General features: G+C 38.1%; 1 protein-coding gene across 1 annotated transcript in view; it reads left to right on the top strand.

Moving 5' to 3' along the window:
* The first annotated feature begins 715 nt into the window (after positions 1-715).
* Positions 716-11,343, top strand: part of LOC141512756 (dermatopontin) — a 36,838-nt gene continuing 26,210 nt past the window's right edge. The window contains exon 1 of the mRNA XM_074221948.1: positions 716-1,048. Coding sequence (XP_074078049.1) covers positions 753-1,048 — 296 coding nt within the window. The 5' untranslated portion in view covers positions 716-752. The remainder of the gene's footprint in view (positions 1,049-11,343) is intronic.

The following is an 11,343-nucleotide window of genomic DNA, read 5'->3' as shown; positions in this document are numbered from 1 at the left end:
CTCTATGATGTGAGGGAGTTGTATTATTAATGCCTTCTGGCTCTATATCCATGGTCTTAATTTATTATGAAAATTGTGATATAGATGGTACCTTTCTTTTCTGACTTTATAGATACATGGAAATGGGATATTTACATTAAAGTAAATGTCCCATTTGGTGCTGCTCCAGTAGCACTTAAGTTTCCTGAGTGCAGGCACCACTCTGATTTTGTCTGTGTAACCACAGCACCTAGCAGAACATCCTGTATTTAATAGCAGTCTTGGATTTAATTGGTATTTCCTAGACATTAGTATTCAGAAGTGAGCTATTAGGAATCATCCCTACCTGGTGGTCAGAAGACAAGCTTGAGGGTTTGCCTTTGAGGACATGGGAGTTTGATGATCACCAAAGCAAATTCTGTAAATGAACATTCCAGTGGGAGAAATGAGGACATAGGAGGTTGATGATCACCAAAAGCACATTCTGCAAATGATCACTCCAGTAGGAGAAATGATTTCTCTATGAGGTTGCTCCTTCAGGGTCTTCTCCACATATGTGCTCCTCTAGCTTCTGCTGCTAGTAGAAGTCCACCTTAAAAACAGTTCAATGCATTTGTGGCCAACATCTCTGAGGCAGGAAAGTTTTGTTAAAACAATGACACATTGCAGTTGGATCAAACTCATCAACATCTGGAAACCACATGTCTGAGGCAGTATAAAGGGGCCAGCCAGACAAACCAAGGGTGAAATTCCATGCCACGAGCAAAGGCAACATGGACCTCAAACTTCTCTGCCTGCTCTTACCACTGGTGATGGTAGCCAAGGGCCAGTATGGTGATTACCGGTATCAGTATCATGACTATGGTGATGAAGGCTGGGTGAATCTAAACCGACAAGGCTTCAGTTTTCAGTGTCCCCATGGACAGGTGGTGGTGGCTGTGAGAAGCATCTTCAGTAAGAAAGAAGGTTCCGATAGGCAGTGGAACTATGCCTGCCTTCCCACCCCACAAAGTCTTGGGGAGCCGACAGAATGCTGGTGGGAGGAGATCAACAGGGCTGGAATGCAATGGTAAGACTTGGTCTCCTCTATTTGACTTAGGGAAATTGTGATGTTTCTCGTCATTCCTGAGAGGTACAGGGCAGGTATCTGCCAAAGCCTACATCATGCTCAAGGTGGGGTGTTTGATGACAGTTACCATGCTGCAAGGCTTGTCTAACCAGAATAGGAAAGTTTCATTATCATATTTACCCATTTGGAGACTGGTTTTTAAAGGAGTTACTGTGACTTAGAAGACATGAATGGCAACAAAGAAAATTAGATAGGACAAGTACTCTACTTCTTTTCATTTTTTTCTTCCTTTCTGTTATTTTCTTTCATTTCTGTCATTTGGGACAAGTTTTGCTGCCCTAGCCCTCAAATAATCATAGTGCTTTTATAGAGAATTTCTTCATTATAGTATCACCTTTTCTTCCCTACCCCTACTCCCTCAAACCATTTGTTTCATGACTAAGTCATTTTTGAGGAGTGAGTGAAAATGCACAGCATGTCTCATTTTGGGACAAGAATGAGAGTACTCACTTTGATATGGCAAGAAGCACAGACTTATCATGAACTTTATCAGAAGGCTTTATCAAGAGTCAAATGCAGTGAAGTTTAGCTGCCAGGGAAGTCATGTACTGTGGCTTTATATCTTGTGATGCTTCATGACCATTCTTTGGCAATATTGGGGGGAGAAAAAATTATTTACATCTTCAGGTTATGCCTACCTTTCCCTGGTCATACATGTTAGTCTCCCATTGCCTGGTGACAAAGTTCCCAACATGATTTATGCAACCATCTTTGACAGATGGATGTCAGCTCAGAGTCCAGACAGAAAATCATCCCATAGCTCTTCTCTAAGCAGCTCATTTTCCCTGCCGGCACCTTTCCTACTGCCAGACAGGTTTGCTGTGAGTTGAATTGACCTAGTTTAGGTCATTACTTCTCACATTCCCATAGTGATGGACTCATCTGTCCCTTTTAAGAATCATTTGTTTATGGCTCCCCTTTAGATGCCATCTCTTGAATGAAGAAGCCTCTCTCAGAAGACTGGCATCTCAAAGCTTACAAGGTATAACAAAAGACAGGATAGGGACTGAAGGAGATGGAAGAGATCTGGGATCTTATCATCTGTAGGTTCAGTAGGAATCTAGGAATTCAATAGGAATCCAACAACATAATTTTACAGAAGCCCAAAGTATTTAAAAGATTTGTACGAGGTCACCTGGGCAGTAAATATAAGACACGAGGATGTGACCCCAGTGTCTTCTGACTCCCACAACCAGGATTCCTTCTACTATGGCCTCCTCTATTATATGCTAGCTGTCTCAAACCTTGAGCAAGAGGGATGAGATTAAACATTTATATGTAAAACTATTATGTGGTAAGCTTTGTGCTATGCATATTTCAAGTATTATCCTCATTTGATCTTCACAAATACCCTTCAAAATAAGAGTTGTTATAATTCCCATTTTATAGTTGAGGTAAACTGAGGCAGATAGAGGTAAATGACTTGTTGGGAGTCTTATAACTAGTTAGTGTCCAAGGCTCCATTTGAATTCAAGTCCTTCTAACTTCAGGTCCAGTGCTATATACTGTGCCACCAAAACATGTTAGTTTTCTGTACCTCTGTGTCTGAATCTGTAGCATAAAATATGTTTGTTTGTTGTGGTGGGGGAGGAAGGAACAGATCTTTATGGTTCTGCCACACATTCTATGACTCTCCTGGCTCTGGAAAATTCACTTAAATTCCTACGACCTCCCCCATTTTTTTCCCCTTTCGTTCTATCCCTGTTAGTCAGATGGAAGCAGTAACCATCTGATTTCAAGCTGCCAGTTTTTGGCTGTTTTTGTGTTCACTCTCAAATCCTCCCCCCGCCCCCAAATCATAGGAGAGGGAAAAAAATGAAAAAACTGCTTTGAAAATAGGACTGAGTGAAAAGCTGAGAGGAGAAATGTCTCTTATGTCTCCTCATTCTCAGCATTGTAAAGGGGGAAGAGCTGAGCCTAGCTGGGTGTGGCAAGTCTTGGGCCTCCTGTCCTCCCTCAAATAAACTCCCCCATGCTTTGCTAGTATAAAAAAATGTTTCTTTTCAAAGTAGTCTTTGTGGCTTGGAGTGATAACAGCCCCCCACCCCCCACCCCACCTCACACCAGTATTTTTGGAAGCTTTTTTATACTGAACTCGGTTGAAAACTTGAAAAGAAAGAAATTGCTCAAAGATAGACCAGTGATTGGGGCACCTTGGAGGCTGGGTTCTTCTTCATCAGTTTGGGAAGGAGAGGGCAGTGAAAGGGAGGCAGGGAATGTTTTACACTGTTTGGCTCCCTAGCCCAACTGAATTAACTTTCAGCTTTATTTTAACTATGGATAGGACAAAAAGAGTTCTAGCAACCATTGGTATGCAAATGATGTTCCTTGGAGAGCCAGCGCCGGAATGGTGATTCCATTAGGCATGCCAGGCTTGAAACAGTGATGTTTACCATGGTTTATGAGCCAAAAGTACCAGATTCCAAAGTCACTAAACGCCAGCTGTTGGTCTCCAGTTTTAGGGATTACTTGAATTGGCCGACTCTGCTTTGGAATCACCAAGCCAAGTCTTGCAATTATGGGGCCTGATTTCAGCTGTTATACTGAAGTCCCTCTGCCTTATGTTTGTAAGGAAAATACTCTAAAGGATGAGGTGAAAACTGAATGTGAACCCTGAGGCTGTTGAGCATGGTGTGTTGGAAAAGGCCTCAGAATTCAAACTGGTGACCTGGACATTTGTTCCATTTCTACTACAAGCAGGTAATGTGCTACAGGTGAAAGAACACTGACTTTGAAAGTTAACGATCATGGGTTCACATCTCACCTCAGAGACTACCAGTGTGACCTTGGGCAAGTCAATTCCCTCAGCCTCAGTTTCCTCCTCTGAAAAAGAGGGTTAGACTATTAATTCTGAGATCCCTTTCAGCCCCTTTATCTGTGAGCCTATCAATAGTTGCATGACCTCAGTCAAATCATTTAAAAATCCATAGGCCTTCCATTTCCTCATACAAAAATGAGGGGACTTGAATACAATGATCTCTTTGTTCCTAAAAGCTCTAGAAGTGTATGGTTCTAGTCAGGTCTGTATTTTACTAGATATTAAAGACAGCTTTTAAAATGACAACTTATCTAAACTGACCATTTTAGTATATGGATTTGCCATGACAAATCCCTTGGAGGGAATGTCCCAAAGATTGATGTCAGATATATTGAAGATGAATGAGATGGATAGACATTGAAACCTTCATATAATCTAGCTTACTTATAGCAAGGCACCTGTTAGTGTTGTTCAGCCATTTTTTCATGACCCCATTTGGGGTTTTCTTGGCAAAAGATAATAGAGTAGCTTGCCGTTTCCTTCTCTAGCTCATTTTACAGATAAGGAAACTGAGTGAAGTGATTTGTAGCTAATAAGTATGTAAGACCAGATCTGCTCAGGAAGAGAAGTTTTTCCAATCCCAGAACAAGTATTCCTTATATACTACACTATCAATTCCCCAATAATGAGCCACTATATGGCTACAGTACATTACAGAAAAATCTTCAAATGTTCATTGAACAAAGAGCCAATTTAAACCACTGATCAAAGTAACAAACTGAACAAAATAAAAATGCTATTGTCTCTATTAGGACAAAGATGTCCAAGCTTAGTTCATTCTTGGTTGACAGCTCTAATTTATTCAATCCAGATGTGTTCTACCATGGACTTAGCAACTTATCATCTACTTTAAATGGGTTGAGTTAACTGGTTAACTTGGTACAACCCTCCCTTTCCATCTTTATAATAGTAGTATAGATATAGGATTAAAAGAGATCTTTCAGCTAGTTTAGTCCAATACCCTCATTTTTAAACATGGGGAAATTAAATTTTGGAATTAAAGACATGTACTTGAAGAAATAGTATTATTCAAAAAAAGTAAATAATAAGTTCACAGAGGTTAAATGACTTAGCAGAGGCCATATAGAGCTAAGTATCAGAAAAGAGATTTGAACTTGGGTTCTGATTCCAAATTCAGTGCTCTCTCAATTAAATTTTATTAACTTCTATAAAGTTTCTACAAACTCATTTCCACCACACATAAAGATGCAGGAAAATTGAGTGAAGTGGAGACGTTTCATCTGTAGCACATACTGAATATAGAAGCCAAAGGCCATGACAACCAGTTAAATATTTATGTATCTGCATAGCTATACAACAAATGCCTGCTTTTTTATCTTTGGTAGAGGCACAAGTCACTGCCAGGATAAGGGAGAGATTCTTCCCATACCCTGGACCTCATCCCACTTACCCCATCCTCCTCCCTCCTTATAGAATCATTTCCAAATTGAGTTCTCCCACACCTCTCCCTTGTGGCCCCTTTTCTTTATTCACAAGTATACCGGACTGCTGTTGTAATTGGTGAAGCCTTCATATTGTCTTCCTTCATGCTAGGCTCATCCTTCTTCAATCCATTATCTGCCAAATTAACATCCTTCCAGATCTGACCACATTACTTCTCTTCTTAAAAATCTTCAGTGACTTTTTATCATTCCTATGATGAAATGCAAACTTAACTTGATATTTAAAGTCTTCCAAATCTTGGCTTCTACCTACCCTTTAACATATTTCAGATCACTTTACATCATAAATTCTAAGTTCCAATTGAACTGTCCTAGCTGCTCCCCAAACTCAACATTCCTTTTGCTACCACCATGTTTTTGCATAGGCCATCCCCAAGTCAGGAAGACATGCCTCCCCCTGCCTGTACTTGTTAGTTCCTTTCTAACTCAGGTTAATTATTTGGGATAAAGAAAATAAAAACAGCACAGTTTCTACTCCCAGAGAGTTTCTACTCTAACAGAGTCAACATACAAACAACATGTACAAACAAAATATATGCAGGGCAAAATAATAGGAAACATCAGAGAAAAGATAGTAGCAGTGGAAGAGAGTAAGAAAGACCTCATATTGAAGGCCAGATTTTTACTGAGTCTTGAAAGAAGCCAGATGCAAAGGTGTAGATGGAGAATGATCAAGGAACAGGGGTTGGCTAATGTCAAATGGGAGGTAAGAAGAAAGCCAGAGTAGCTGGATTGGAGAGACTGCAAAGCAAAGCAAAATATAAGATGGGAAAAGCAGGAAGGGTTCAGGTTGTGAAACGTTTCAAAAGTCCAACAGACAATCTTATATTTGAACTTCTAGAAGTTATTGAGTGGGGGAGGGGAAGGCATGGGAGCATAGGAGGACATACATGATCAGACCTTCCTTTTAAGTGAAGATCATTTTGTCCACTGAGCAGTGGGTGGTCTTCTTTGAGTAGAGAATACTTTCACTCCCTTCTTTCCTATGGATCCAGTTCCCTATCCCTAAATCTAGTCAGTATTATCCTTAACTTTCTTCCCGACCAGGTATACGTCCTTAAACTTTCTCATCATCAAAATAAAAATCCTCAAGCATGGGACCTGACCTAAAGGCACCTTCATATAGTGTATAAAGCATGGGACTTGGAGTCAGGAAACTTGAGTCTGAAGTCCCACTTCTGCATTCACTAGCTGTGTTGACATGAAACATGTCATTAATCTTGCTAGCTCTCGGTTTCCTTATGAGAGATGTTAGGCTAAACTAGAAAACATTCACATCCTAGGGTTGTAGTTAGGATCAAATGAGATAATTCTAACGTTTGGCACCATAATAAATATTATTATTGGTGTTGTTGCTTTACCTTTTAAGTTCCTTTTTAGCTTGAAATTCTGTGCTAAATATCTTCTTTTACAAGCATGAGGATAGAAGTTCCATTCTCCTTCAATACTGTTTTCTTTGTGCATTTTAAAAATTTTAACTAAATTCAGTTTTTCCATTATCAAACATTTATTTTTCTCCCTTTCATATTTCTCCCCCTTCTGAAAAAAAACAAAACCCCTTGTATCATAAGATAGTCAAGAAAAATAATGGAGATGGTATTTTAACAGGAATCAGAAGCACAAGCTAAAAGAAGGTATCCACAGAGATAGAATTTTGGGTAAGTCAGCAGGAAAATATTTGAAAGAAGAGAGCTGAATGAATATGGGGGGAGAAGAGCACTTTCCTCATGCCTAAAAAGTCACCTACATCACCCTTACATAAGGTCATCTACCTGGAATCTCAATATACAATGAAGTTAGAAATTCTAACTACATGGCTCTAAAACACATCTGAGTTTATCTCTTGGGTGAGGTACCATCACAGTTAAATCATTCATCCTAAGAGTTTTTAGATGTTTTCAGCCAAGATAGTTTTTTCCCCAAACACAATCTCTCTTTTCCTTTCCTCACCATTGGAATAAAACCAATAAAGACCAGAGGGAAAGACTCCATAGACAAGCTCATAAACAAACCTCAAACAAATTTGAGTTCCAAATTCTTGCCTCACTCTCTCAGCCTAACTATCTATCTATTGGATTTCTGTCAGAAGAAAGCAAGGGAGAAGGTCAGAAGACAGAGTAAATTACTTGAAGGAAGTCTCTATGGGGGCATATTCTTCATTCTCCATGTGGGCAAAATGAATGGTTTTTAGTTAGAAACAGACCATGGGGAGAGGCAACCTAGTATATGAGGAGTCAGGGGTCATTCCTTCTACAGTAGTGTGATATTGGGCAAGTAACTTTGCCTCTCTAAGTCTCATCTAAATAGAATCATATTTGTGTTATCTACTTCAGAGAGCTATTGTGAGGCAATTCTTGGTAAAACTGAAGACACTATAAAATTATGACTTAGTAGGTAGAGTTCAAGGGGTAAGCACAAAGAAACCTTATATCATTAATGACATGGAATTATATCTGATCTTTAGAACGAACTTTTAGAGATTGGGTTCACTTTCCTTCATTCAATGTTTAAGCTATCCAAAAAGATGGCTGCTGTTGTGTTTTTTCTCTTTTTATTCAATCATGTTTTTATTGATTTGTCTGATGTACTCTGAGTATACTAGGCTCTGAAAATTCAAATACAAAGAGTGAAATAAACTTTATTGCTCCACTTAATAAAAGCTGCCCCATCTATGCCGAACTTAAGGAAAATTATCAAGATCATGTGTTTCTCCTAGATTTCCCTCAATCCACACTTTCCCTCCCCAACTTCTTTCAGATTCTCTTTTTTCCCCCACAAGTCTTCTCTAGTCTCCCTATACACACATCCCAATCAGGTTCCTTCAGGATACTGCCTGTCACTGAATAGATTAACTGGTAAAGTCATTACAGGTAGATGTTAAGTCTAACATCACCAAGCATATTTAAGTTGTCTTTTCCTCCTAGTCTGGGCTTCTGAAATACCAAAATTACCCTCTCCAGTCTTCATACATACAATCTTTTTATTCTGTGTTTGATTTAAAATATCGAACAAATGTGACGACGATGATGATGATGATGATATTTGCTTCTAGCTGATAGGACAGCTAAGTGGCATAGTGGATAAATGCTTAGTCTGGAGTTAAGAAGACGTGAGTTAAAATCTGACCTCAGACACTTAATAGGTGTATGACTTTGGCAAGTCATCTAAACCTGTTTGTCTGTTTCCTCATCTGCAAAATGAATTGGAGAAGAAAATGGTAAACCACTCCAATGTTTTTGCCAAGAAAATCCTAAGCAGAATCACAGTCAGACACAACTGAAATCACTGAACAATAACAACAAAATTTGCTTCTAGAGACCAGAATCATGAGTAACGAATAGAAGTTCCAAAGAAGTAAACAATTTTCATATGAGGAAAATTTTCCTAATGATTGGATCCTAAAAATGGAATACATGCGAAAAGAGATTACTTATTACTTAAGATCTTTAAACAAAAGTTAAATAACCATTATTGGAGGATAATAATCATAATAACCAGGATTTATTTATCACTTTAAAATTTATACAATGCTTTGCAAATATTTTCCCATTTGATCTTCACAATAACCTTGGGAAGTTGGGGCTGTTATTGTTCTGTTCTCTGAGGAGAAACTATGGTAGATATTGAGCAACATGCCCAGGGTCATATAGTTAGCAAATATCGAAGACAGAAACTGAACTCAGAACTTCCTGATTCCAGGTCTACCACCCTATATACTATGTCATCTAGCTCAAGGGTTAGGAGGATAATTTTCAGTTATTATTTGGACCAGGTGAAGCTCTCCTTCCACTAGGAAATTCTGTGGTTCTATGATCAGTTTCTAGCCATACCTCAAATATACAAAGGCATATAGAGTATGAAGATACTTAAGGTGGAGAGTCTTTCAATCCCTAAATAAAAAAAAAAGTGTCTTAACTCATTTTATAAAGCTGATCTCCCAAAATGTTTAGGAATCTGACTTTGAACATGTTGAAGTTGACACCTTTAATCTCACCATCACCTTCAAATAAATCTCTCACACATAGTTTTCCTTGAAAAACAGGGAATATGGTTTATTAAAAGACTTTTTCTTCAACTATTTCAAAATATGGAATTAATTCTAAGTACCAGAATACTTTCCAGTAGTTACATAAAGATATAAAAGCAAAGATAGTTCCCACAGTCAAGAAATTACATCCTAAAGCAATATAAGGATGAGAGTGATTGACCAAGAAAGGGCATTTTGGTCCAGACAATTCCAGGGTGGTGCAAAAGGTCATAGAGGAATAATTGGCACATGCCATTTAAGACAATAGCAAAAAAGATTTGATCATAGTTCTCACTTCCAAAACTGAAGGTGGGGTGGTATTCATAGATGGAGGGAGGAATAAAGGGGTGGTCCAAGGAGGAAATGTATAGAGAATAAGGATTGTAGTGACTATGGATTTTCTGAAATAGTGTTCATAGAATAACAATCATAAATGAGGAAGTCAGGGAAGTTCATAGCTATTATAGTCAACATTGTACAATTAATCATTAATTATTATGGACTGGTATATTTTGAAAAGTCATCTTCTCATGTCCTTCAGCTCACAATGTAATTTTTAAAAATAGTTTCAAAATTTTGAAAGCATTTACATTTTTAACATGTTAAATACATGTTTTTGAAAAGAAAAATTGCATTTAGTTATTATTTGTACAAAACTAAAATATGACTAAACCTATTTTAAGAAAGTTTTAGTGAATTAGATGAATACATTGAATCAGCCAAGATCAGTTCTGTGGATTAAATGATGCATTTTAATGCTCTCTTGAAATCATGTCTTACAATACACATACTCATTCAAGGAGAACAGACTTTGAGTTTTTCTTACTATCATATGGGTTCCTCTGATTTCCCACTCAGAATAATATTTTCTTTTAAAAAGTCCTACTTGAAAGAAATATAAAACATCAGGTGGATTTTAGAGAATATAAAAATCATCTTTTCTCCATCAAATTCATGGACACCTGGAGGACCTATATTAAGAACTTCTAATCAATTACCATTTAACCAAGAATTCCTCCAACAACATGACTGAGTGTCTTTGCAAGAAACTTCCATCCAGTGAGGGGAATTTCATTGCCTCCATGGGTCTTTCACTTCCTTTTTGCATCTTAAACTGTTGGGAAGGGTTCCCCCCACCCACTATCTTTAGAATATTCAGCCATTACTACTAGTTCTGTTCTCTGTAACCCAGTCAGAAACCTAATTTTTAGAGACAGCTAAATGGTATAGTGTTAGACTTTCAGTCAGATAGACCTGAATTCAAATCATTCCCTCAAATAATTACTAGCCAAAGGAGGAGAGATTTCAGGAGTAGATGATATTTCCAAGGTAAGAAATAGTCCAGGGGTGAAATACATTCCTAGGGTAAAGAGATTTCTACAGCATGTAGAGGAAGTCCTGTGAAGTCAACAAGTAAAACCTGTAGAGGAATTTAAAAAAGAATCACAAAATACTAAAGAATTTGGATTTGAAGAATCCTGGATATCATGAGAGTCAATATCTCAGGCAATGGGAAGTCACTGAAAATATTGAGCAGGGAAGTGTCCAAGCATCATAGGAAAGATTCAGAGGTGAAAAGAATCTCATCAATTGATTATTATCCAATTTCCAGGCCCCTCTCTCCCTTTTTTATGAAGCCTCATGATGTTAAATGATTTACCCAAGATCACACAGAGCAAGGAGAAAGAGAGCCAAAATTAGAGTCACAGGAGCAGAATTCAATTTCTGACTTTGACTGAGTAGCCTTTAGCAAATCATTTAACCCTGATTGATATCCACTGTTGTTCATTCATTTTCAGTTGTGTTCAGTCCTTCATAAATCCATGAGTTTTCTTGGCAGAGACACTGGAGTGGTCTGTCATTTCCTTCCTGAACTCATTTTGTAGATCAAGTAACTGAAGCAAACAGGGTTGAGTGACTTGGCCAG

This window comes from Macrotis lagotis, chromosome 2, assembly GCF_037893015.1.
Source record: "Macrotis lagotis isolate mMagLag1 chromosome 2, bilby.v1.9.chrom.fasta, whole genome shotgun sequence".
Lineage (NCBI taxonomy): Eukaryota > Metazoa > Chordata > Mammalia > Peramelemorphia > Peramelidae > Macrotis > Macrotis lagotis.
The sequence above is the reverse complement of the archived record's forward strand: the minus strand, read 5'-3'. Positions and strand labels throughout refer to the sequence as shown.